The following is a 22,996-nucleotide window of genomic DNA, read 5'->3' on the forward strand; positions in this document are numbered from 1 at the left end:
CTCTCTCCATTCTTCTGGAGCTGCCAGATAGGCGGCTGAAGATGAATGTGATGTTGGAGCAAACCGAAATTACTTTACCAGGATTGGTACAAAGCCTGCAGATTCTCCTACATCTGCCACTGTAAATCTCTCTCATTCTCCTTCTCCATCTCTCTCTGTTTTTCTTTTTCTTTTCTGCTTTTTCTCCCCCCTTAAATTTTCCCTTTTTCCATTATTTCTCTCCGGCATTCACAGACTCATAAGAGCATTCAGTTGTACAGTGCACCAAGCTGTGCGAAATAGCTAAATGCAGCAATTAAGTGGTGCCTGGCTTGTTTACCATATCACTCATTGTTGCCACTGCTGCCAGCTGTCAAACACCTCAAAACTACACAGTGTTTTAGGTAATAAGGTAATCCTGACAGCACTAAAACTACCTTAGAAATCTCTTTCTGACTATATCGTAATGCAACGGAAACTACTTTCCTTATTCCAGTGTTGTTGTTTTTTTTAAATAATTAAGAATTCAGACACTCAAACAAAAAGGTGGTAGTGCACCATATAAACGGAGTGATTCCAGACACAGCCGTTGTCTTATATATTGCAAACGTATACACATTTATGTGTCCACCTTATCTATATGCATCAGCAGCTATGTGCATGCGAGCTAATGGATAACTGATATGGGATTTTATGACTTCATAAGCTGCCCAGTTGACAGTAATGCGGTTTCTATGAATGGCAAAGTAGTTACAGAGGGTGTGCCATGAATTACTCTCAGTGACTGCACATTACAACAACAGCACCTACAGTGATTTCCTATTCCTCAGAGCACTGAGTCGTAACAGAAGCTTCTTGCAATATAACTGGAGTCTTATCAAACAGTAGCTATTTCAGGCTGAATATCCAATGTAGAAAAACGGACAGTGTACCTTTCTACCACTCAAGCACAGACTTAGACTCAGGCACACAAACATGGACTAGTTTAGGTGATTTAGGAGAAGCAAAAAAGACAAAATACTTTAATTATACACTATACTTGAATTTCCCTCGGGATAAATAAAGTATCTATCTATCTATCTATCTATCTATCTATCTATCTATCTATCTATCTATACTATAAATACTTAAATGAATTGTTTCTCTAAAGCTTTTAATCTGCCTTGTCCTCTTATCACTCAATACCAGTTATTCACACACCTTGGAGATCTCAGTGTAGTCATATTTTGAGTTGCTTCAGCAGGGGTTTGTGGCTAGCTTCAGGTTAATTCATCCTATAGATGGACACTAAAAGAAAAATCAACGTAAGATGTTGCGTGTCATGTATTCCTATTATCAGTTTATAAATAACCTAAATGCTAAAAATCACTAGTGCCTTATTTACCGTATATAAGTTCAGGTCAAATATTCAATTCCTTTGGTGCAAATATCAAATCTATCTTTATCTCATTCCCCTCAAGTGTCTGTACCAATAGCTGTAACAGCCGTCATGCAAGTGTGAAACTTTGTTAACTGCACCAGTGCAGCAATTTAGTTTAATAAGTTTAATGCTTTGTCCATCTTGAAACGTGGAACGCAGTGAGCTTCATCCAAGACTATGTTGTATATAAAATTCCATGCACTGTATATAAAAATTAAGCAAATTTTCTCTGGTGTTTTAGAGACTGAGGAGAGACTCAGGTTTGCTCCACAGTTGTTTGATGTATGGATCTAAGAGAATGCTTTTAACCCATTATGCAGCCTGAGAAGAGCAGACTAATGGAAGTTAATACAAAGCCATGATGAGAAATGGGAGTTGTCATGTTATAGAAGTGCCATCTAGTAGTGTAGGTAACTATGGTGGCCGCTCCCTATCTAGAGCCTATCTAGAACATGGCGGGTCAACATGGCGGAAACCAGAGAAGGTGACCCGCTCCCTGTGTAGACTAAAAAGGACTCATTCTAAAGTAACAAAAATACAATTCATATTTTTAAGCAATTATACACTAATGAAAACACACCTATAAATATTACATTCAGTTTCTGCAAATACATCCTCCTGTTACACACTGGACCTTTATGTAGACGGACTGCATAATATGTTGAATTAATCTGCATAATAAAATAGCACTGCAATGGAAATCCCAGGCCATTTGTGGTTTGATTCAAATCTCTGTCAGCAAATACAAATGTCAAATCAAAATGTATCTCAAAAGTTGACTGAGAGATTTCAGCTGTGGAAGTTTCAGTCGGCTTCCCCAAAAGCCTTATTTCTCTCGTAAGAAGTCTTTGTGACAGTGAATGTTGTTGATTGTAATCAGATAATAACTGCAGATCTGTCTCCGTCTCATTTGTCGGACTGTCTGCCTTTCTCTCTCTCTCTCTTTCTTTCTTTCTTTCTGTCACTTTCTCATCAATAGAGACATTGTTCAAGCTGTCCATAGAATCCAAGAATCGAGTTGTTTCTGCCAGAGAGCAGCGTTCTGCATGCTCCATGCACAAGGCCGCAGACAAAGTCACACTCAGAGAGGGATGGTTGGAAATACGAAAACACACAAAGTTCAATCACACACTGACAGACAGACAGCCCACATTGTCTGTCTGTAACCTTTAACCCTTTGTTCCCAAAGAGGCAGAAAAGTCCAGGCTGCGTGCTCTGTGACATAACTAGTCGCTGCTGACTGTAATCATCCTTCTTTGTGCCGTCTTTTAAAACTGCTCAGTTGCTGATGAAGATCAGCTTGACTGCGCTGAAGATGCTCAGATGAGTTTTGGATCTCTGTTGGTTTTTGAAATCTCACACAGAACTTGAAAAGGACATGTGGACATGCTCAGGTGGAGGAAACATCCGCTCTGGATACTGCAGCTTACAGAAATCCTGCTGGACATTCACTGTCTATTGAGTGATGTTAATTCTTTACAATGGCAGCAGAAAGAAAATGTGAAAGCATAATGAAAAACACAGTACTTTTGATTGTTAGAAAGTCTGGTGGTTTTCAGGTAAAAGTCTGAGTATGCTCCCTGCTGGTGTGTTTCTTGGCCTTTGTCTTTGTAGCTGATGCATTCAGACACTACAACATACACACACTATGCCACTGTCTTACTTCCAGTGTTACTCACTCCAAACCCTTGTGATATTTACCTGTTAAACTCATTTGCTGTCCTTACTTTTTTTCAATTTCTGTGTTATGTCAATATATTCATTATAAACTTAGTGTTAGTCATCATATAGGGCTGGATATAACTCTTGATTGAACATGTGGAAGCATTTGCTTACACAAAAACAAACAAAAACAAATAAAGTGATTTCCAAGATTAGTAAATTCTCCATTTACAGTTCGTACTTACACATTTCAGTCTGCACGTTATATTCCTGAACAATGTCAATGATAAATTACACATACTGGAGTAGTGTGTTTATTGTGGTTCACATAAACATGAAACATACTGTAACACTCAGTATATTGTAGTACTTTACTATATGAATGTGTTTCTTTCATTCCCATCTATTGTACTTATGAAAAGTACTCACCCCTCTTGGAAGTTTTTATGTTTTACATCACGTTGTAGTAGAGTTGCTTGGAGCGTTCTTTTGTCTTCAAGGTGGAGGTTTTGTAACACTACTGACTCCCCAAAGGTTTCACATATACTATAATCGATCCAAAAACTCTTGACTACACACACTAGGTGATAAACTAATGATGACTTCTATTAGTTATCTGCAACAGTGATGATTTCAGTGTGTCCTATTATAGGGGGGAAGATTTTGTATTTCATGTTCATTTTTAGAGATGTTACTTACTTACTTACTTACTTACTTTACCATTAAAGAGTCTTTTTTGGATTGATCATTGTTAAAACACATTCAATCTTACTTGATTAGATTTTGTAAAACACTAAAACAAAAACTTCTATACTTTTTCAGGCACTGGAGATTCGATTAATGTCTAATATCACTTCCATTAGGCCAATAATAGTGCACATTGCCAGAAATAGTATGTAAAAAAGTCAAATTGGGCTGAAAAATTAGAACCCTCTAGTCATTTTAGAGTAGACCACACATCAAACCTGCCATATGTGTTAACCGAATAATAGAAATATCTAATCAATGTTTTTTATGTATACCTTATCAATGCTTTTCTGATGAATTCATTCATCATGAGTGTGGAGGATCACCTGTTCAGTGTTTAGAACCCATTTTTCTGCACACTGCACACACACATATATATATGTATATAATAGACATTTAAACGCACCCTGATCCACAGACACTACATTGCATGAATAATGACGTTATAGAAATCAAAAATTAAAAAGCAGGTGGATCTCGGGGGTAGCACTCGGGCCACTAAGAGGTTAAAAGAAGGGAGGTCATTCACGGTGCTCGGTCAGACACTGATAGGTCACCGCTCAGTGGTCTGCTCTCTGCCGCTCTCATCCGTGAAGTAACGGACTGCGGGTTTCCGCCTCCGAGATGCACTGATTTTGAGTTCCGTCAAAACAAAGCAGCAGACTTCACCCGGGTTCTCAAAAGCTACCTGTCAGCATGGATGAGTGCCGTGCCGAAACCCTCCTGCCTCTGTGCGTGTGTGTGTGTGAGAGAGCTTAAAGGTGGACGGACAAGTTTCTGGAAGTTGGCGAGGTCGAACCGAAGGTAAAAAAAAAAAAAAAAAACTCAAGACACTGATGAAACATGTTGGACTTTTCCCGGGGTTGTTTGCGCTTTACTGCTGTGTTGGATGTAACACTAGTTGCTCTGTCTATGTCGATGTTGTATCAAAACGCACAACCCGGAACGAACAGTTTAGTCGATAACGCAGGCGGTTGAACACACGGATGGAAACTTACGGCAGCACATACATTGACAGTTTATATGTCGACGGTGATGAAGTGCATTGATGAAGCAGGGCTCTGAGATAACTGTACACAAACCAGAGGCAGCGTGTCAGACTGTAGGCTTTAATTTCCTGCATCGTTGTGAGCTTTAATGCACTTGCTCTGTCTCAAGTTCCTGCTGCCTGTCTGAGACATGCTGCTGGGTGTGTGCATCACTGATCATTATTCAGTGTTCAAAATAAACATATCTATCTATTTATGACTGTACAGAGGTCTACATGATGTGTGTGTGGTCCTGGGTCATCCAAGGGTTCCCAGTGCCTTTTAATCCAGACTGTCCTAATGATGAAACAAAGTGTTGGGTTCTCCTGTCTGCGTGTCTGCCCATTTACCTCCTGAAACCATCTAGATCAGACCACAGCTTGCATCTGATAGTTGTGATGTCTCTGCATAGAAATGTCTATTTTCAATTTTCTTTTTTCACGTTGTTTTATGTTTCCTTTATTTGCATTTTATTTATTTGTTCTTTTAAGTTCTATATATGGATCCTCGTAACACGTTTCCTCCTATTTCACTCTTGAAGCGTCACTTACAAACAACACAGTACTAAACAGGAATGCATGTTCTTCCTGTGTGAACATATACTAGGTCCTAACTGACATGTTGCCAGCCTGTCAAACTACCGCTTACAGGTCTCAGTCTTGACACTGGTCCCAACAGTCACTTGGTTGTACTGTGTTCAATAAAAGGTTTGTGGAAGTGCACACAATTTAATGTTTTTGCTCCTAATATAAGCACAGACTGCCTCATTTGTTCCTGACCTGTGTACATCACCATTTTATTTGTATTTACCTCTAAAGTGTGAGGGTTAGGTCCAAGCAGACAGAGTTAGTTTTGTTAAGGAGTCACAGGCCAAAAGGAGGCGGGTTGTCAAAACAGGCTCTGTTTCAGAAACTGTTACTATTATAACTCATATGAAATGATTGTAAAATACTACTATAACTACCTCTACCGTTCAAGTCACAAGACGTCTTATGTGTGGTGGTGACTGCTACAGACTCTGATCCTTGGTTGGTTGGTTTTATAATGAGACTGCTGCCCAGCTGTGTGAGAGGATGTGTCTGTGGTGTTATGCACATGCAGCACAGCATATGTTGAGAAAAACTCTTCAGAGAGGCTCAAGCAGAATCTGCAGTACATCCCCATGTGTCACAGCGGGATCTTGTTCAGTTCTGTTTTTGTGTGTGTGTGTGTGTGTGTGTGTGTGTGTGTGTGTGTGTCTTTGCAGGTGCCATTTTATTTATTTATTTATTTATTTATACATGATAACCTGAATTTAAACTGGATCGACCAATATGGTTTTTATTGGGCCGATATAGATACCAGTTATTAGTAATGAAGGAAACTGATAACCCGGTTCTGTCGAATGTTGTTGTGCAGTGTTTCCATTTTATGCTACTTTGTACTTCCACTCAACTACATTTTTGAGGCAAATATTGTCCATTTTACTCCACTACATTTATGGCTTTAGTTACTTTTATTTTGCAGATTTATATTATTGAAACTAATGTAAATCAACTAATAAATTCTGATGAATTAAGAGTTAAAATAATCATTATAAAATCCATTATCATTCAGAAATTGGCCATTCTGCACTTTTGATACTAGTGTGAAAACATGTCAGTACTTTTGTAGTATTTTTACACTGATAACTTTTCAGTGTTATCTTAAAAAATATATTACTCTACTATTTCTCAGACAGAGAGAGGTGGCTGCATCCTAACCAGTGTAACGCATTTTTAAATTAATTTATTTTATAAACGGTACATATGTAAATAATAAATGAATAACCAATACAAGACCGATAATTGGAAAAAAATACTAATATCAGATCCTATAATTGGTCTATTCTCATTATGAACCATGGATCTATTAAGGGAAGACTGGTTACAGCATTGGAGGCGCGGGTCCATTCATTCATAAGCTGCTCAGTACCACATGAAGTTTGATTTCCATGTTTAAAATTACTTGGATTTTTTGCATATTTTCCAACATTTTTGGGGCCCATAGAACAAGCGCACTAGAGACTTGCACCGGCCGTGTGCAGCAAAGCCGTTAAATTCTGCTTTAGACCTCCGCTAACTTGAATGGGGATAAAATGATTAAACCATACAGCTCTTTTAGGCTTTCCAAATGTTACTGGATCAAATTCTGATTGTGAAACAAGCTATTTTATGAAGATTGGTGTTTATCCACTTTTTTACAGTATACAGTTGCTTCTTTCATAAAGTAACCTAATGGGAAAAAAATGTTGGCCAGTGTGAATCACGTGATAGACGCTATTGCTGTTATTACACGGTTTGGCCACTATTTCTAATTGGCTTCAAAGTCTGCCGCTCTTTCTCAGGGCTTGGTATGAACATGTGACATTTGAAGCTAAAAGAAAATAACCATATTAAAGGGACAGGTCGACACTTTCAGAAAATACACTTCCATTTTTTACCAAACTCAATTTCCTTTCGATGTCCAGCTCACAGCCTTGAGATTTGTTTATCGTAGCTTAGCACAAAAAATGTAAACCTTTCAACTACCAACTAATTTATAGTACACAATTATAGCACAGTCAAACTGTTAAACACTGTGTTTACAGTTACAGTAGGTGTTAGAGCTATTGTTTTTTAACCAACACAGTGGAATTGCACCTTTGCACATCTTTGCAAACGCATGAATGTTTTACTGTTGTGGAGATTTTGTTACTGAGGAAAGGCCTGAAGCCCAGCAAAACATAATGCCAACATGAGAGTATTCTGTTTGTGGCTGTTGCTGCGGCCATCTCTCTCTCTCTCTCTCTCTCTCTCTCACTCTCACTCTGAATAAGAGTGAATTTGAATGCATCTCACAGCCTCCTAGTTTCCGACAGCCCCTCTTCTCTCAGCTGTTTGAGGCTGTCAGGCCTGGGAAAATGCCTCTTAACCCCACAGGAAATGACAGTTGGTGAACAGACAGTGCTGTTGCTTGCAGTTGTCTTTACCTCAGTGGTTCTATAAGTAAAGTCGTTTTATAGGTTGTGTACAGGAGATTCTTCAGGGTGATTTTAGGGATTTTGTGTTTGTTTTTTAGGTTTATTTTGGACATACAATCCCATTGTTAGCATTCGCTGGATATTTTTTTGTATTGTAGGGTGTTCCTCGAGTGCCCAGAGAGGCACCTTTAAATAAAATGTGTTTTTATTATTATTATTATTGTTGCATTGATTATTGTCCTGTCTTTTCAGGATTTGTTTTGGTGACCCTGATAACAACTTATTATCTAGGCCTGCACAGGGCTATATATTTTTCAGGGCTGCAAATAAATGGTCTAGATTGCTTAAATATGTGGTTTCAGTGGGAATGTACACGCTGAGGAGAGGTGGGTTTTTCCCATATATACTGGGTTTGGTGTTAATAGTATGAACTATTTAAATGACTGTGCTGTGGTTATGAGAGTTTCTGTGTCAGTACATCACTTCTAGAGAATATGTAGGTTTGTGGGCAGTTTGTTTTCCTTCCGAAGCATTGTGTGTCGGATTTCCTGGGTATTGATTTTTTTTGATGATGATGTTGGCACTGAGAAAGAGGCCACTCTACTTACCCAATTTTTCATTTTGCCACATTATAGCAAAGAGGCTGTTAACAGGCTTTCAGCGATCAGTTGGAATACCTGACAAGGAGCAAGTAGATGCATTAATTTGTTCATAAAGAAGTAAAGAATGATAAAAGTTTATCAGCAGTTAATTAGTGGGTTGTGTGAAGTTTGAGCTGTGAAGATGAGTTGTGAGCAGGGATCTGGAAATTGGCACAGTTTCACATCCTCAGATGGGAGGAGATTTTTGTATCTGGTGGAGCTCCAAAAGCGACAGCACCTGCTGATTTTTGTTTCATTTTCAGTTCCACTGGACAATGTTGGCTGTGTGCTACCTTAAAGTCTGAAAAGGAGGTAATTAGGAGCATCTTCTAAACTACAAGAAGAACCTGCCAATTAATTGTAGGTTTGACATGTTCAGACCCTCCAGATATCATCACAATTTTTAGCAGCACTTGTACAAGATTAGTGCAGCGTCTGTGCCAGATGGAACCCTACAGCCTCATAAACACATCACTCATATTAGCAACACCAAATGTGAGCGGCAGTATAGCATGACAGATCGAAACAAATATCTTGTCACCACTTCATTAACCACCATCACTTAATGGCTTCTAATTACTGTCGTAAAACTGAAATCTAATAGAACCAATCAGACCTAATTCTGACTAATCTTGCTGCCACATAGGTTAAAACCCCAGCCAGAACCGTGATCTGGCTGCGTGTTTGGTGCTTTGCATGCAGAATCCAGACTTTATGCACTCTGGAACTGAAACCAGTTTGATTCAGTTTTACAGTAAATCAGTAATTTACTTTTTGGTTTAGAGCATTGTTGGATTTATGTCTTTATGGATATCGTGTTTTCCAAGTTATTTCTAACTATATTACTCCGTCTTACTTATTTAAACAAAGTAGAGACTATTTTACGGGTTCGTTTTTATCATAGGTGTGACGCAGGTTCAGCCAAAATGGGTCCTCACTATAGCCTCCCATACCTAACAGCACATGTTATACTTCACTAAAGAGCTGTGCCCGTTCTCATAACAAGGCTATTTTTAGAAGGCAGGGTGTAAATAAGAGATGAAAGCTCTGGTTTTGATCAGTACTGAAAGTCTCTATAGGCACGGACCAAAGAGAGGGAGGAGGCAGCCCTTTTTATGATGACAACTGCATGACATAGGATTGCCTTCCAGCTCTGATTATGAAGGATGCACTTTGGGAACATCATCATACCTAATACTATTGAAGTATGTTAAAGCTTGTACAGGAAGTCTAATGAAAACCCTCTGCTTTTTTTTTTTTTTTTTTTAGGAAGCCTTGGGGGATAGTCTTTTAATGTGCCTTGCTGCTGTGTTGCTGTTTATGTAACTTTTATGTAAGTAATAAATGATGAGTATGACTAATTTACAACGAAACCATTTTACAGTAAACTGGCTGGTAAACAACGCAGCAGTGTAGTTGGGCTCCTCTAAGAAAGAAGGTAGTCTGTCTTGAATGCAGTCATTTGCAGTACAGTATGTTCCTTCATTCTTTACAGCGAGTCGGCGTAGAATCCGATGCCAGTGTGACTCTGGTTAGCTTTACACAGTAGATTATCACAGGAAAGGGGAAAGGTAAGATGGAGTAAAGCCTGTTACGTGAGCAGGGTTTCTAATCTCATCATAGCTTCACAGTGCGTGTAATATTTTCCCATCACCCTTCTAGCTCTACAATAATAACTCACTAGAACCCTGTTGTGTTGCATGATGCACTCCGACATGAATGAGTAAACTGATAAGTCTTTGTATGGGGAGCGGGATATTAGTATGGACTCTACATCGTGGGACATCAATAGCATCATGCCTGTGAGAAAGTCATTACGCAGAGGCAGAGTATAAATATTTTATGTGAAAATATTATTTCATCTTATTTGTCTTCCTTTTTTTTTGTTAGTTCCCTTTGAAAATAGTGTGATTGTTAGATACGGCCGTATTACTTCATACACATGAAAGTAATATTAATACCACAAAACACACAATTATCTGTGACTAACATAGTTAATGTGATTGTTAAACACCAAAGACACATTTCAAAACTGCTCTTGTTGGTATAAAAAGTTGAATCTTGAATGCATAATGAGGGCGTACTTCTGGACTTTTTGGCACTTCCTGTCAGTCTGTTCCTGGTCATAGATTTCCTGACTGTTGCAGGGATGCCAACGCTAGACCTCTGATTCGGCCAACCAGCAGCTCTATGTCCATTACTTCCTCCATCTCTCCACATATGGTTTACCTGCCAAGGAGAATACAATAAATGACTGAAAATGCACTCTTCTTCATTCAAATAAATGGTTTTCACATATACCTTTACTATGAAACTATGGTAGCAGCCCCTAAATTGCATCTACTATTACAACTACGATCAGTCACATTATAATAATTACACTAAAGTTTCATGGCACCACTTAGTATCAGGTGGATAGTAAGGCTGCACTATTAATCGCAATATGGCCGAGTGCAATATCTAAATTGGAAGCTGCAATTTTTTGATAAAATGTGTGTCAAAACAGCATTATAATCTGTGTGCTATACTACTATACCATGGCTTTCAGGGGAGCTCAGTGTTTTTTAGGGAATAATGGTGATTTGGATAGCAGACTGAACTTTGAGTCAATGTGATTGAAGTTCTATGATATTGTGCCACCATGTTTGGATGGTGATGGCAGGGATGGTGATGAAATGCCCTCATTCATGAATCATACATCAATAATTGCCCAAATCTATGCATGATCCATGATGATGAAGATTATTTAAAAAAAGAATAGGAATGCATTGCAAAAATGTTCAATATAGTTTATATTTTAGACCCCCCCAAAATTTCATAAATCATGTTTTCAGGGAGCTTAAAATTGTGATGCCACATGATCATTCCCACTAACATTAATCATATTGTATTTGCAGTATTTGTCAAAATAATCAAAAAAATATTATTTTACCATATCATGCAGCCTTAGTGCATAGGTACATTTTTACAGCATCTAGACCTTTTTTATGCTCCATACAGGTAGATTCAGGATTGGTAAAGATTGTTACAGCAACCTCTTCATTTTTACAGCTCTTTTCATACTTTATCCACCCTGAAAAAGAGATTTCCCCGTCCTCAGATACTCTATGTTTTGTGCCCTTGTAAAGAATTCATTTGACTAATCAGAGCACTTTATGCAGCATGTATTTTCATGAGTGTTAGTTTAATCACCATTAGCGTGCCTCTGTAATCTGCCCACGCTCTTTGACATTGTGTTGACAGGGACACAGTGCTAAGAATAGAGAAGCAGGGAACAATAGAGCTGAACTTTGATGGTCAGTAATGGCGCGTGAAAGGCAAGCAATCACATGGTTGTTCTTTGCTGTGCGGCCATCATGGTGATGGAAAACTGTGCTTGCTGTCTCAGCTGTAACAGCAAAGCTTCTCCGTGGTAGGTCCATCTGTTTACTCCACTAACGTATGCATGGCAAAGTGCACAAGGCACTGAGACACAAGATGGCTAGACCATTAGGGTCCTTTCTGCTGTGCACTCTATTTTTTAATATTGTTGTATTGTACAGTGTACTTACACTGCACAGGTGTATCAACACACTCTCCAGCTAGAGAGCAGTGTTTCACAGTGTTTCTCATTTCTAATACATGCCTCTGAAACGCATACAAATCATGGCGGTGGCTTGAAACAGCACTCGTTAACTACATTCTCAGCCATGCTCAACCATGACATCAGCTGTTCACCTGAGTTGAGCCCGGAGATGCCAGAGGACGACCCGAGGCTACCAGAACGTGTGAAACTGTAACGAGAAACGTTGTCTCGCCATGATTAATGCACGATGTTCCCCCACTTCCACCCTCAGCCTCCAGGACAGTGTGTGTGTGTGTGTGTGTGTGTGTGTGTGTGTGTGTGTGTGTGTGTGTGTGTGTGTGTGTGTGTGTGTGTGTGTGTGTGTGTGTGTGTGTGTGTGTGTGTGTGTGTGTGTGTGTGTGTGTGTGAGTCGTTGTATATTTGCTTAGGTCTACATTGTACATGTTTTATTGGAACATGAACAGTGCTATGATGGGTACATGCATAAATTACGTTTTGTCTGTCAGTAGTTGCTTCTTTTTTGTTTACGACTTCCATCTTCACGTGAATTTGAGAACTCCTATGACAATAAATATTAAACAATGAGTGCATGATGATTTAATAATGCAAGTGGAACAAATTAATAGTTCATTATGGTCTATGGCTTATCTATTCTATCTTAATCATGTAAAGAGCCTGACCAATATGGGATCTTTAAGACCAATATTGATGCAAAGGTCATCATGGTTCATTTTATATTAGTGTTATTGAAAACAAGAGGGTCATTTTTAATACAGAAGTGCACAGTATTCCTACCTTGCAGCATTGACCTTTAAACAGTCAAATAGCATTAAGTCAAATATTTTTGAATGACTCCATGCTGGCGGAATCCAAAGGGTACCCTCAATATTTGTTTGGCTGTCTCTAATAAATACACTGATAGCAATGTTTGAATTCACAGTTTTGTCTTTAATAGCTCAAAATGAGCTGTGGAAAAAGGAATGATCTGCCCCTCATTGGTATTGTCTAATTCTAATTCAAGTCATCTGACCACTATACAATTATTTTTGGGTCTTGGATAAATAAAGGTCCATCTCTAAATTACCTTTTTTATTTATTTATTTTCAGTCACTGAAAAATGTATCTACTCACAAGCTTTAGAAGAAGGCAAGCACTCTAAGTCAGGCTGCTTTAAATACCATAGCACTGAGCCTGCAGTGCTCCATGTCTCCCCTGATATTTTGATGGCTGCAGATCAGTGATCAGTGTTGGTGCTCATTGACCTCAGTGCAGCCTTTGACTCAACCTATCAGGCTCCACTGATGAGCAGACTGATGCAGTGGGTCGGTGTGTCACAGTTTTAATGATTAACATCCTGCTTTTAAAATAGAAATGTATAAATAGATATTTGTTGTGTATATTCGAAACTTGTATTTTAAATGACTCAATTCTCATTCTTAGTCATATTCTGCATTTCTGTTCATATTCAAAGACACAGTATTTGTTGACATAACCATACATTTTAGTTGTCGATTGAAGGTTAAATGTTGTATTACATCATATGACTGACAAATTAATGGCTCTTAATGTTATTTCTTCTGCATACAAAGTTCCCTTTGTCTTATTATATTTCAGCAGTTCTTAAAATCTATTTTTAAAGTTTCAGGGTGCAAGATAGGAATTTTATAATCACTTCAGCTGCTTGGCTGCACCTTTTAAAAACCCCTCTGCCAGAAAGCTTGGAGTAATTTTTGTCTTGGCCTCATATTATCATCTGTATTGCTGTTGTCAAATCCCACTTCTCTAAAGTATGCTTAATCATCTCTAAGATCAGGCCTTTTCACTTGTCCCATTTAAGAAAAGGCTTTTTCATGCCTTTACTTCCTCTAGGCTAGATTACTGCATGGTTATTTTCTTCTCTGAGTCAGAGCAGCAACACAGCTTAAATTTACAGTAGAGAACAGATTCCCAATCACTTACACAAGCCTGTTCCACATTTCTCATCTTCTAAGTCTGTACCAGCAGCTCTTTGACTCCGGAACATCCTGTCTAAACCTTTAGGCCAGATTTGAAACTCTACATACCATACAGTCTAGCTAGATTTGATTCATTTAATTGTGGAATGAATGAATTAAAATTATTATTGGGAGTAATAAATGGTATTGTTAGGCTGTCTATCAAAGTCAGCTATTTGGTGAGAGGGTTCTTTTGTTTTCAGATTTGTAAGTAGTTGTCCTCATTGTGGTGTGCACTTGTCATTTCTGTGGTTGCCCTTTAACTCATAAAGCAGTAAGCCACCATTTAGGTGTCTATTGTGTACAGAGGCAGTGATCTACAGAGGCTGTGTGTTATCTCTCTTTGTTTGAGGAAACTGACAGAACGTTTAAAGGTATGTGACAACACTTAACAACGTTTTCAGGGAAGGAAGGCATTAGGGATTGATAAATTTGGGCTGGTGCATGGTGGTGGATAGGCACTGTATGTTTAGTAGGTCAGAATTTGGCCGTGTGTGAGTGTGTTTGTGCATCTCATCAGAAGTGCTGCCTGTTTCCTGTGATTGAACATGCCTGTGTGTGTTCGTGTTCACTATGCCTGCTTTTTTTTTTTGATTATCTTAACTTGGTCATCATCACCCTCGGCCTTGCCTGTACCTTGCAGTCCTATCACCTCCCTCTAACCTGTAGGCATTAACTACGTGGAGACAGCGACACACTGACTGGCACAAGACGGACCTCACTCTCCGATAGGGGCACAACCAGGGTCGACAGTGTCTTCCTCTGCTGCAGCAACTTCAAAATGAGTACAAAGTGACAACAAACAACCTCCCAGCCTTTTCACAACATCAGCATCAATATTCAAGGGCTGACAGTTGGTGCCTTCCTCTTTAGCATTAGCAACAGCAGCTAAGGTAACAGCTTTGGCAGCTTGGACAGTAGCATAGCCAAAGTGTAAGCGAGTGTGTGTGTGTAACCTGGCCTGCCAGTCCCTGGGGAGGACCAGCAAAGGAGTTGTGTTACACTCCCTGACAGGCCTTATACATGTTTCATCTGCTGCTCTCAGAACAGAAGCCCCCTTTGTTATCTAATCCAGCCCTCTCTTCCCCAGCCTGAGAGACTGAGTTTACTGCCACAAGACTGCTCTTCACAGTCTGTCAGCCAGCCACTGAACTGATACATATCAACCAACAGCTGAGGAGCAGCAGAAGGACTTAAGATATCTGCTATCAGGACTTACTAGCCAGTCTTTCAGTCCATTGGCTGGCACATGGAGAGGGTTTTAAAATAAACAAAAAGAACAGAGGTCCACCAAAGATTGTCAAGAATCTAAATTGTGCCTCATCTCTTCAGCACTAAACCTCAACTTTTCTTCAGCTAATAGCTCTTCAAGCTGCAGAACTACAGAATTTGCAATTCTTTTAACCAGGGATCTAAAACAAAAGTGCTTTACGGGGTTGTATTTGCATTTTAGAAAGATAGTCAGGACCATGAGCGACACTCTTAGACCCCCTTCGCTCCAGGTGAGCGTTCCAAATGACGTTCCTGCATACTCCGACGGAGGGAGCAACATCGTGTCAGATGGCTCCATGCGATCCAGCTCCTCAACCCCGACACTCCGCCGCAAGCGCTTCAAGATGCGTCGTATGAGGAACGTGCCCAGCGAGAAGGAGATCGATAGGGGGCGGCTAGCTGTCGGTCACCTGACGACCCGATCGCGCTCCAGCTCCAAGGAGTACCTTCAGCTGCCCTCCATTGAGATCACACCATCCAGTGACGAAGACGCCCCATCTTCCTGGTCGAGATGCTCCACTCCCAGCGCCTCTCCGCAACGCAAGCGTTTCCTGTTGAGGAAGTGGCTGAAGGTCCGAGAGAAGAAAGAGCAAGGCAGTGAGAGCAGGTTGGTATGGGCCCACCCTACTCACCTCTCCCCATTCCCTTCTTCTCCCCACATCTTCCCCTAATACCTCCATGCTGCTTCAGGACTCCTGCTACCTGCACTAATGGTTGTACCACTAACTCAAAGAGAGTTAATATTTAGTTGTTGCTCTTTAGCTTGAGGTTTCTTTTCACCTTCAGAGGTTGATGCTTGTGCATCAGCAAGACCTAGAGGCAGTTGCAGTGATGGCTTTTGTAGAGATTCTTATGTTAAATCTGAAACACAGCATACATTTTCTGTATATATTAAATGTAGCACCATTGGCCCCAGAGAAACAAAAATTCAACCTGTCTGTGTACTTGTATTTGGATGAGTTGACAAAAAAGTTCCCTTATGAGTCTTATCACTTGGTCAAACTGTTGTCGTTTTCCTGTACTAATTGAGCAAAAATCTGCATCCCCCGCATTTTTTTCCAGTCTAGTGATGTAGCATGTTTGGTTTTTTGTTTTTTTGGTGACTCATGAGGCTGTTTTGTAGTCAGAATTGGGTGACTTGGTTCACTTCAGAGTAGTGGGGAAACAACATCCTTGAAGAAAGCTCTAAATGAAATTAAATCAAAAGACAGACAAAAGCTGATTGAAGTAAAAAGTTCACCAACATGAGCTGCTAAAAGGACAGTTAATGGCAAAGATTGTTACACTTGTTAACAGCAGAGGACAGAATCAAGTCAAATTTGAGCAACACAATACAATATTGTGTGTTCAAAACAAAGGGCTCATTAGATACTGCACAGTCATTTGAATCTTAAAAGGTTGGCTTGACAGCAGTACTAGTGGAAAGGTTGAGGGGTTTACAAAATCAATAGGTTTCTTCCTTCTGGATGCATGTGATGGTGGCCGTAGACAAATGTCATAGGGCCAATAAAGCAAAGCCCCTTCCTTAATGAAGCGTGGTAAATGAGCATATGCAGATTGGATGGGTAGTAGTTAATAAGAAAGCAAGACAAAAAGTGTTTGGAATGATTATCCAATGTTTTCAGTTGATTTCAGTTCATTAAAATCAAGGAGAGGCATAACGTGAGAAGGAACAAAAGTACTTGAATCTGGTTACTATACTATAAACTTAAGATTTCGATCAAGCTCTACAAAATCTTGCAAACTTACTTGATCAGTTTCATTTATGTTTCTATGAATTTACTTATGTGGAGGACTCTTCGTAGTATTACAAAGATATGCCAGAAAGAACTGTTCTGATATAAGATACAACTTATTTTTTGTTGTGTTTTTATGAATATAGTCATGATTGTTGTTGTTTGATTGTTATTTTACCTGACAGTTTGGCGCTGTCCCTGGTGCCTTAAGATAATGCACTGAGCTTAGATCCATCACTGAGTTGCATTTAAGGGAAAACAAGTCAACGACAGCAATTTTTTCCCATTCGTAGCATTTTTCTAGTACACCAATTTAAGTTAAACCTTCTGCTTGCTTCATTGTATTTTTCTAATGAGTCATGGGAAAATTGATCGGACGTGACCCACTTTCACCTTTTCTGGGAAACAGAGTCATGTTTTTCACAGTCTATGACAGTTCTTAGAGGTGAAAAATTTAATATCTGGTAGTTATTTCTCTTCTGTCTTTGCTATATCCTAAGAGTTACTGGTAACAGATGGCAGACAGGAACAGGTTTCTTACTCACTCCATCAATGTGTTATCTTTCTCTGAGTGGAAGACACCATCTCCCCAAAGGCATGAGTGCATAACCCCAACGACACCACTGAGTGTGAAATGCTGTCATTATCCAGCACGTCATGAGTACAGCCCTGCACCCCCTCAGGGTGTACCATGGACTGTTCTAACAAGCGCCCCTCAGCTTAATACCACACCGTAGCATTAGGAAGACATGGCTCCGCCTCAATCTCCTGCTGTTACTAGCTGCATGTAGTATATAAGAAATTCTACAGGCTTAAAGCAGCGTGGGAGTGACATAAATAATCCAGGTCTTCATGTTTATCAGCATTTAATTATTGATGAAGCAGAATAGCAGGTTTTGTTATTTAAAGTTGTATCCCATGTCCTTGCACATAAGCTTTTCTTATCAGTAGCAGCACTGTTGTGTTTATTATTATTGCCTTGTGTGTTCATCATTTTTGACAGCCTGTTTGTTTCAGAATAGCACATATATATAAGGTATTTCATGAATGCATATTGGCTCTGGTGTTATAGCCATGCAGGGGTTGGAAGGATGGTTAGGAAGGAAGTACACAGGATGCTCACTGATGATGATGATATACATAAGATTCAGCTTGTGTTGTTCTTACAGTGGCTGCACCTGCAGCAATGCAAGGCAAAGCAAGTTTATTTCTATAACACCCTTCAACAGCAAGCAAGTGCTTGCCATAACACTAAATGCTAAATAGGCTAAAATGGTGTGCGTCAGAATAAACATAGGAATAAGAAATATAGTGCAGCTACAGTCCACATCAACAGAAGTTTAATTTCAGGCAGAACCATCAGACGTAGTTTTAAGCCTAAATTTAACTGAGAGTTGGAGCTAGATATCAAGAGTTGCAGATATTGCAGATATGAGTTGCATGAGTTTTGACCCTGGGTAAAATAAGCAAACCTTTCCCTGGTGAACTGAGAGGTCTGAACTGTTCAAAACACAGCAGCAGATTAAATAATGCAATTTTGTCCCTTAGCCATTCAGTGCTGTAAAAAGCAAAAGTATTGTTTTAAATTCAACAGGAAGCTATTGCAAAGGTCTGAGAACTTGACTTATATGTTCCACTTTCTTGGTCTCAGGGCTTTTTTCTAACAAAACAAAAAAAAACATGTGCATCATGTAGCCCAGTTGGATATTGAAAGTATTTATGACGGCCACATTCGAAGCTTAGGGGAGAAGCTCAAAACCTGCTTCTCACCTGCTGACCAATGTGTGAAGTGGGTGTAAATGTCAGATTGTTGGTGGCAGAAAAGTTACAGAAATTGGTGGATACATAGCACAATCTGCAAATATGTTGTTGAATGTATCTGTCAAACAATTATACCAAGTGGAAGTGTAGACACAAGATTTTCTAACAATAATGCCTTGTTCTGAATAATAGTTTGAATTTGGGGGGGGGATGTTCGACAATAGCTATTCTTTTATGAATACTTTCTTAAAAGTTAAATGCACAAAGTCACTAGTAACAACTGTGAAATGATTTTAGTGGAGTAAAAACTATAATATTTTTCCATGTGAATATAGTGGAGGAGATTGTATTTAAGTGCAGTGGTTGAGTAAAGTATGTCATTTGTTCCACTCCAGTCCATGGTGATTGTGACTGAACTACTTATAAACCAGTTTTGTAAATATTAACTCTAAGCAGGAGACCCTTACTGTACTTGTATCAGTTTTGGTCTGACTGAGATAAAGTAGTGTAAAAATGTCAAAGTTTTAACTATGTGGTTGAATCTTAAAAGTCAGTCTTCTGTGTCAGTGTAATGCTTACAGTACATTGTTTGTCAATTCCACTTTTTAAGACACTGGACCTTTTTCCTCCAGCAATGATGACACTCATGACTGCCCAGCACTTTGACCGTCTAAAGCTTTTTCTGTGCCATAAAATATGTACCTGGTTCAAACTCCTAAAACTTGTCTGTGCTTAAACTATTTCAACTACAGTTTGTCATTATTATCAGTGTTCATTTATGACAGTGAACATGAACAAAGTGTGCAGAACAAAAAGTTTTTCTTGAATGTCATTTACTCATAAATACAGTTTGTATTTTGGCTTGAAACCTGCTGACATTGGCCAGTTAATATACAAACATTTATAGTTAATGGAATACTCGTGGTGTATTTATGGTGTAGTGTGAACACTGTCAACACTGACTTCTCCTCACAGAAATACTGTAAGTATTCACACAAGGTTTTTAATTCAGTGCGGAGCCTCAGTGCTGTGATGTTGCCTTTTCGATTAACAGTAATGATTAGATTGATTAGATCAGAACTGAAGTCATGCAGAGAAGTGTAAATCTCGCTGGTTTAGAGATTATTTGAAATGCATGAAATGTGGAATGTAGTTTTCTGATCCAGCTCCAGCTTTCCTTCACTGAGACGGAGGCTGTTTTCTATTCATATTGGTTTAAATCCATAAAGGTTTTGTGATGAGGTATAAAATCATGAGAATATTTTTTTTTAATTGAGTGTTGCCAGTGTGCACAGTCCTCACTGTTGTTTGTTCAGTTCCATTCGTCACTCCATCTCAGTCTTAATCTCGTCATTCTCTCTCGTCTTACTTCCTGTGGTATATCAGAGCAGTGGACTGTCAAGTGTGCGTGTGTGTGTGTGTGTGTGTGTGTGTACGCATATGCATATATGTGTGTGTGTGTGTGTGTGTGTGTGTGTGTGTGTGTGTGTATGTCTGGGAACAGTGGAATCTTGCAGACACAGTGGAATCTGCTGTTCTGCAGGCTGATAAGAGCAGGGCTATTTTGAGGAAGTGGTGCAGTATCTTTCACCAGGCTTCACCGCTTCAACCTCACCCAAACATTTAAATATTTCAGACACACAAGCTCTCACAAAGTTAGCATTTGAAGAAATGGTAATATGTCTGCCAGTTCTTCAAATTGCTTCATTACAATTGCGGTAAGATGATTACCTTTTATAAAATGATAATTTCATCAGGTTTTAGGTAACTGTTAACAATGTTGCTGGTTCTGATTGCAATTCAGACTATAGTAAATACAACAGTTATTATAAGTTACAATATATTTACACCAGTGGCAGCCAAATGTTGAAGAGCCATGCGGCTAGAAGACAATGAGATGTTTAAAAATATTCACATATGATTCAGATTTGGATCAGATCAAAAATAAGAATTCTTTAATCACAGAAACGCTGTGTTCTCCTGGACGTTTTGCAGTGTATGTTGGAAAAAAATATAAAATAATCCATCTTTGCACATTTTGTGTACTGTCTACTTTAGATGGTTGCAACTCTGCCTTGACAGTGTTCTGTTATGCGTCCTTGCTATCATGTTCAAAGCACATATTCAATCAATTGTGTATGAGTAATGAATAATTCAGTGAGGGCACATGTCAACTTTCTGTCCTTGTGAAGTCAAATGAACACGCGCTAAAGGGCAGGGATACAAGTATAAACTCTTTCATACACCTGAACATACACATCTGCAGCACATGTGTCTTCCCTTTTGAGAGAACAGCTTGCAAACACGCCGCACCTGCTGCAGAGGGGGCATGAGCTAAGATCTGAGGGACCGTTTCTGATACGTGGTGGTAAAAAGTTTGCAATTTCTGAATGAATCCACTAACAGTACTCAGTCAGCATGTATGTGCAGGGTCATAAATCACAACTGGTGCGCCATTCTGCACTTAAATTCTGACCTTTTTTAATGAACTATACATATTTTCAACCTTAATGCAGCTGTATTTCACTGCACGCCACTCATTTAGAGATTAATACTTTTTAAAGCTGACTTTTATTTAATGACACACTGTCAAATATTCATTTTGACAAGTCAATGAGTGTTAAACGGGTAATTTGTTTTAGTTGTTTAGTTTAATTGAATAAATATTGAGTATATTATAGAGAGAAAATTTGAGAAAAATATATACAAGGCTCAATACAAGGTTAAATAATTGTGGAATCGCTACTATGGAGTTCATAAAATATTATCAGAGTTCATCTACAGTGTGTCGAAAGTTTCTCAACTCTCAAAATCTGCTGTTAAAAACATTCCAGCTTCCCATCTAGCCTTGTGTTGAGCAGTGCTACTATTGGAATAGGGTTTGTGCACCCTGCAGAGTTAGAGTGTGAATTAATGAAGAGCTTTCCCAACAGAACTGCTTTATACTTAAATGTCAAAGTGCCAAAGTCTTTATGCTCAAGGATTCTCTATTTTTCATTTACACATCTGTAGCCCTCTTACTCATGATCAGAAGCCTTATCTTTTGCATAGCCTGTGTCAGATAGCCCCCTCTAGTGTCATCACTGGTTATGTGCAGGTACAGGACAGGACTTCCACCATTATCCAAGCAGACAAAGTTGCCATGTACATGTTCACTATTGCCATTATATATTTGACAGTTGCTGCATATATTTGACGCTTAATTTGCAGGATCTTGGGCAGCTGATGGTATGCCCTGCAGCAACAGATTTATGACTTCTTTTTTTTTTATGACACTTTTGCTCAGCATAATCAGGTGCTAAGCAGTGAAAAATAAACTTAACTGCCTAGTTTATACAAGAGGGTCTATTTATGCCATGCATGTTTTTCACCTAGTGGTTTTTTTAGTGTGAGCTGGGGAAAATATACCACAGCAGTTTTCATGGTAACTAATAAATTAGAAAAACCCTGATTCATGAGATTACTCACAATTACCTTTCCTTAGATAACAACACAAGATGAAATGTGTGTACACCATCAAGTTTACTGTTCAGTAACTTTATCTTTCATGTGCAGCAGCCAGCAGAGCAGTCAGCAAAGCAGCCAGCAGAGCAGCCATGAAGATGACAACACTCGCTTCTTGACTCCGTTCATCCGAGAGGAGAGGTGAGCTATATGTGTGTATGTTGATGTGTGTGTGTGTGTGTGTTACCTCCATATGGGCATCATTCTTAGGTCTGATTTTCACAGTTTTTATTTAAAAATTAAATGTATTCTTTTTATTCTTTTTTTTATAGCTATATTAGAGTAAATTTGATGGCAAGTCAGGGCACATCCAGTACAGTTTTTGTGTCTTTTATTTTCTAGTCTACCAGGTCACATGTGCCACTTGGAAGAATAATCTCAAAATGTCTAATGTATTTCCTAGTTTCTGGTCACATCAGTCTATGTCTTTCATGCATTCTCCACAAGGGGGCACTTCCCCTTAATACTGGTGGACAAAGGTATTGATATCTCTTTCATTGTGGCTTTTTAGTTGATCTATTTATTTCCCTTTTAAAATACAAATTCAAGCAGCCTTCAGCCACAATAAACATGATTTCTTGGGAAATACTTATTCTGTGCAAATTGAATACAGACTTATTCTGTACAAATAGAGTAATGTCAGTGATATTAATGAAGACTGATGAGTGTGTTTGTGTTTTTGACTTTGAAGGCATATTGACAAAAGG

General features: G+C 39.0%; 1 protein-coding gene across 14 annotated transcripts in view; it reads left to right on the forward strand.

Annotated features, from left to right (window-relative positions):
* The window catches only part of gramd1bb (GRAM domain containing 1Bb), a 100,602-nt gene that overhangs the window by 14,773 nt on the left and 62,833 nt on the right, over positions 1-22,996 (forward strand). For 9 of the 14 annotated variants that reach the window (XM_051398212.1, XM_051398206.1, XM_051398211.1 and 6 more), the window contains exons 2-3: positions 14,686-15,895; positions 22,341-22,430. In XM_051398212.1, coding sequence (XP_051254172.1) covers positions 15,486-15,895; positions 22,341-22,430 — 500 coding nt within the window. In that variant the 5' untranslated portion in view covers positions 14,686-15,485. Of the gene's footprint in view, positions 1-4,400; positions 4,613-14,685; positions 15,896-22,340; positions 22,431-22,996 lie in introns of those variants that run through there. The other 5 variants (XM_051398207.1, XM_051398218.1, XM_051398220.1 and 2 more) reach the window with 5 other exon arrangements.

This window comes from Dicentrarchus labrax, unplaced genomic scaffold (assembly GCF_905237075.1).
Source record: "Dicentrarchus labrax unplaced genomic scaffold, dlabrax2021, whole genome shotgun sequence".
NCBI classification, from domain to species: Eukaryota; Metazoa; Chordata; class Actinopteri; family Moronidae; genus Dicentrarchus; species Dicentrarchus labrax.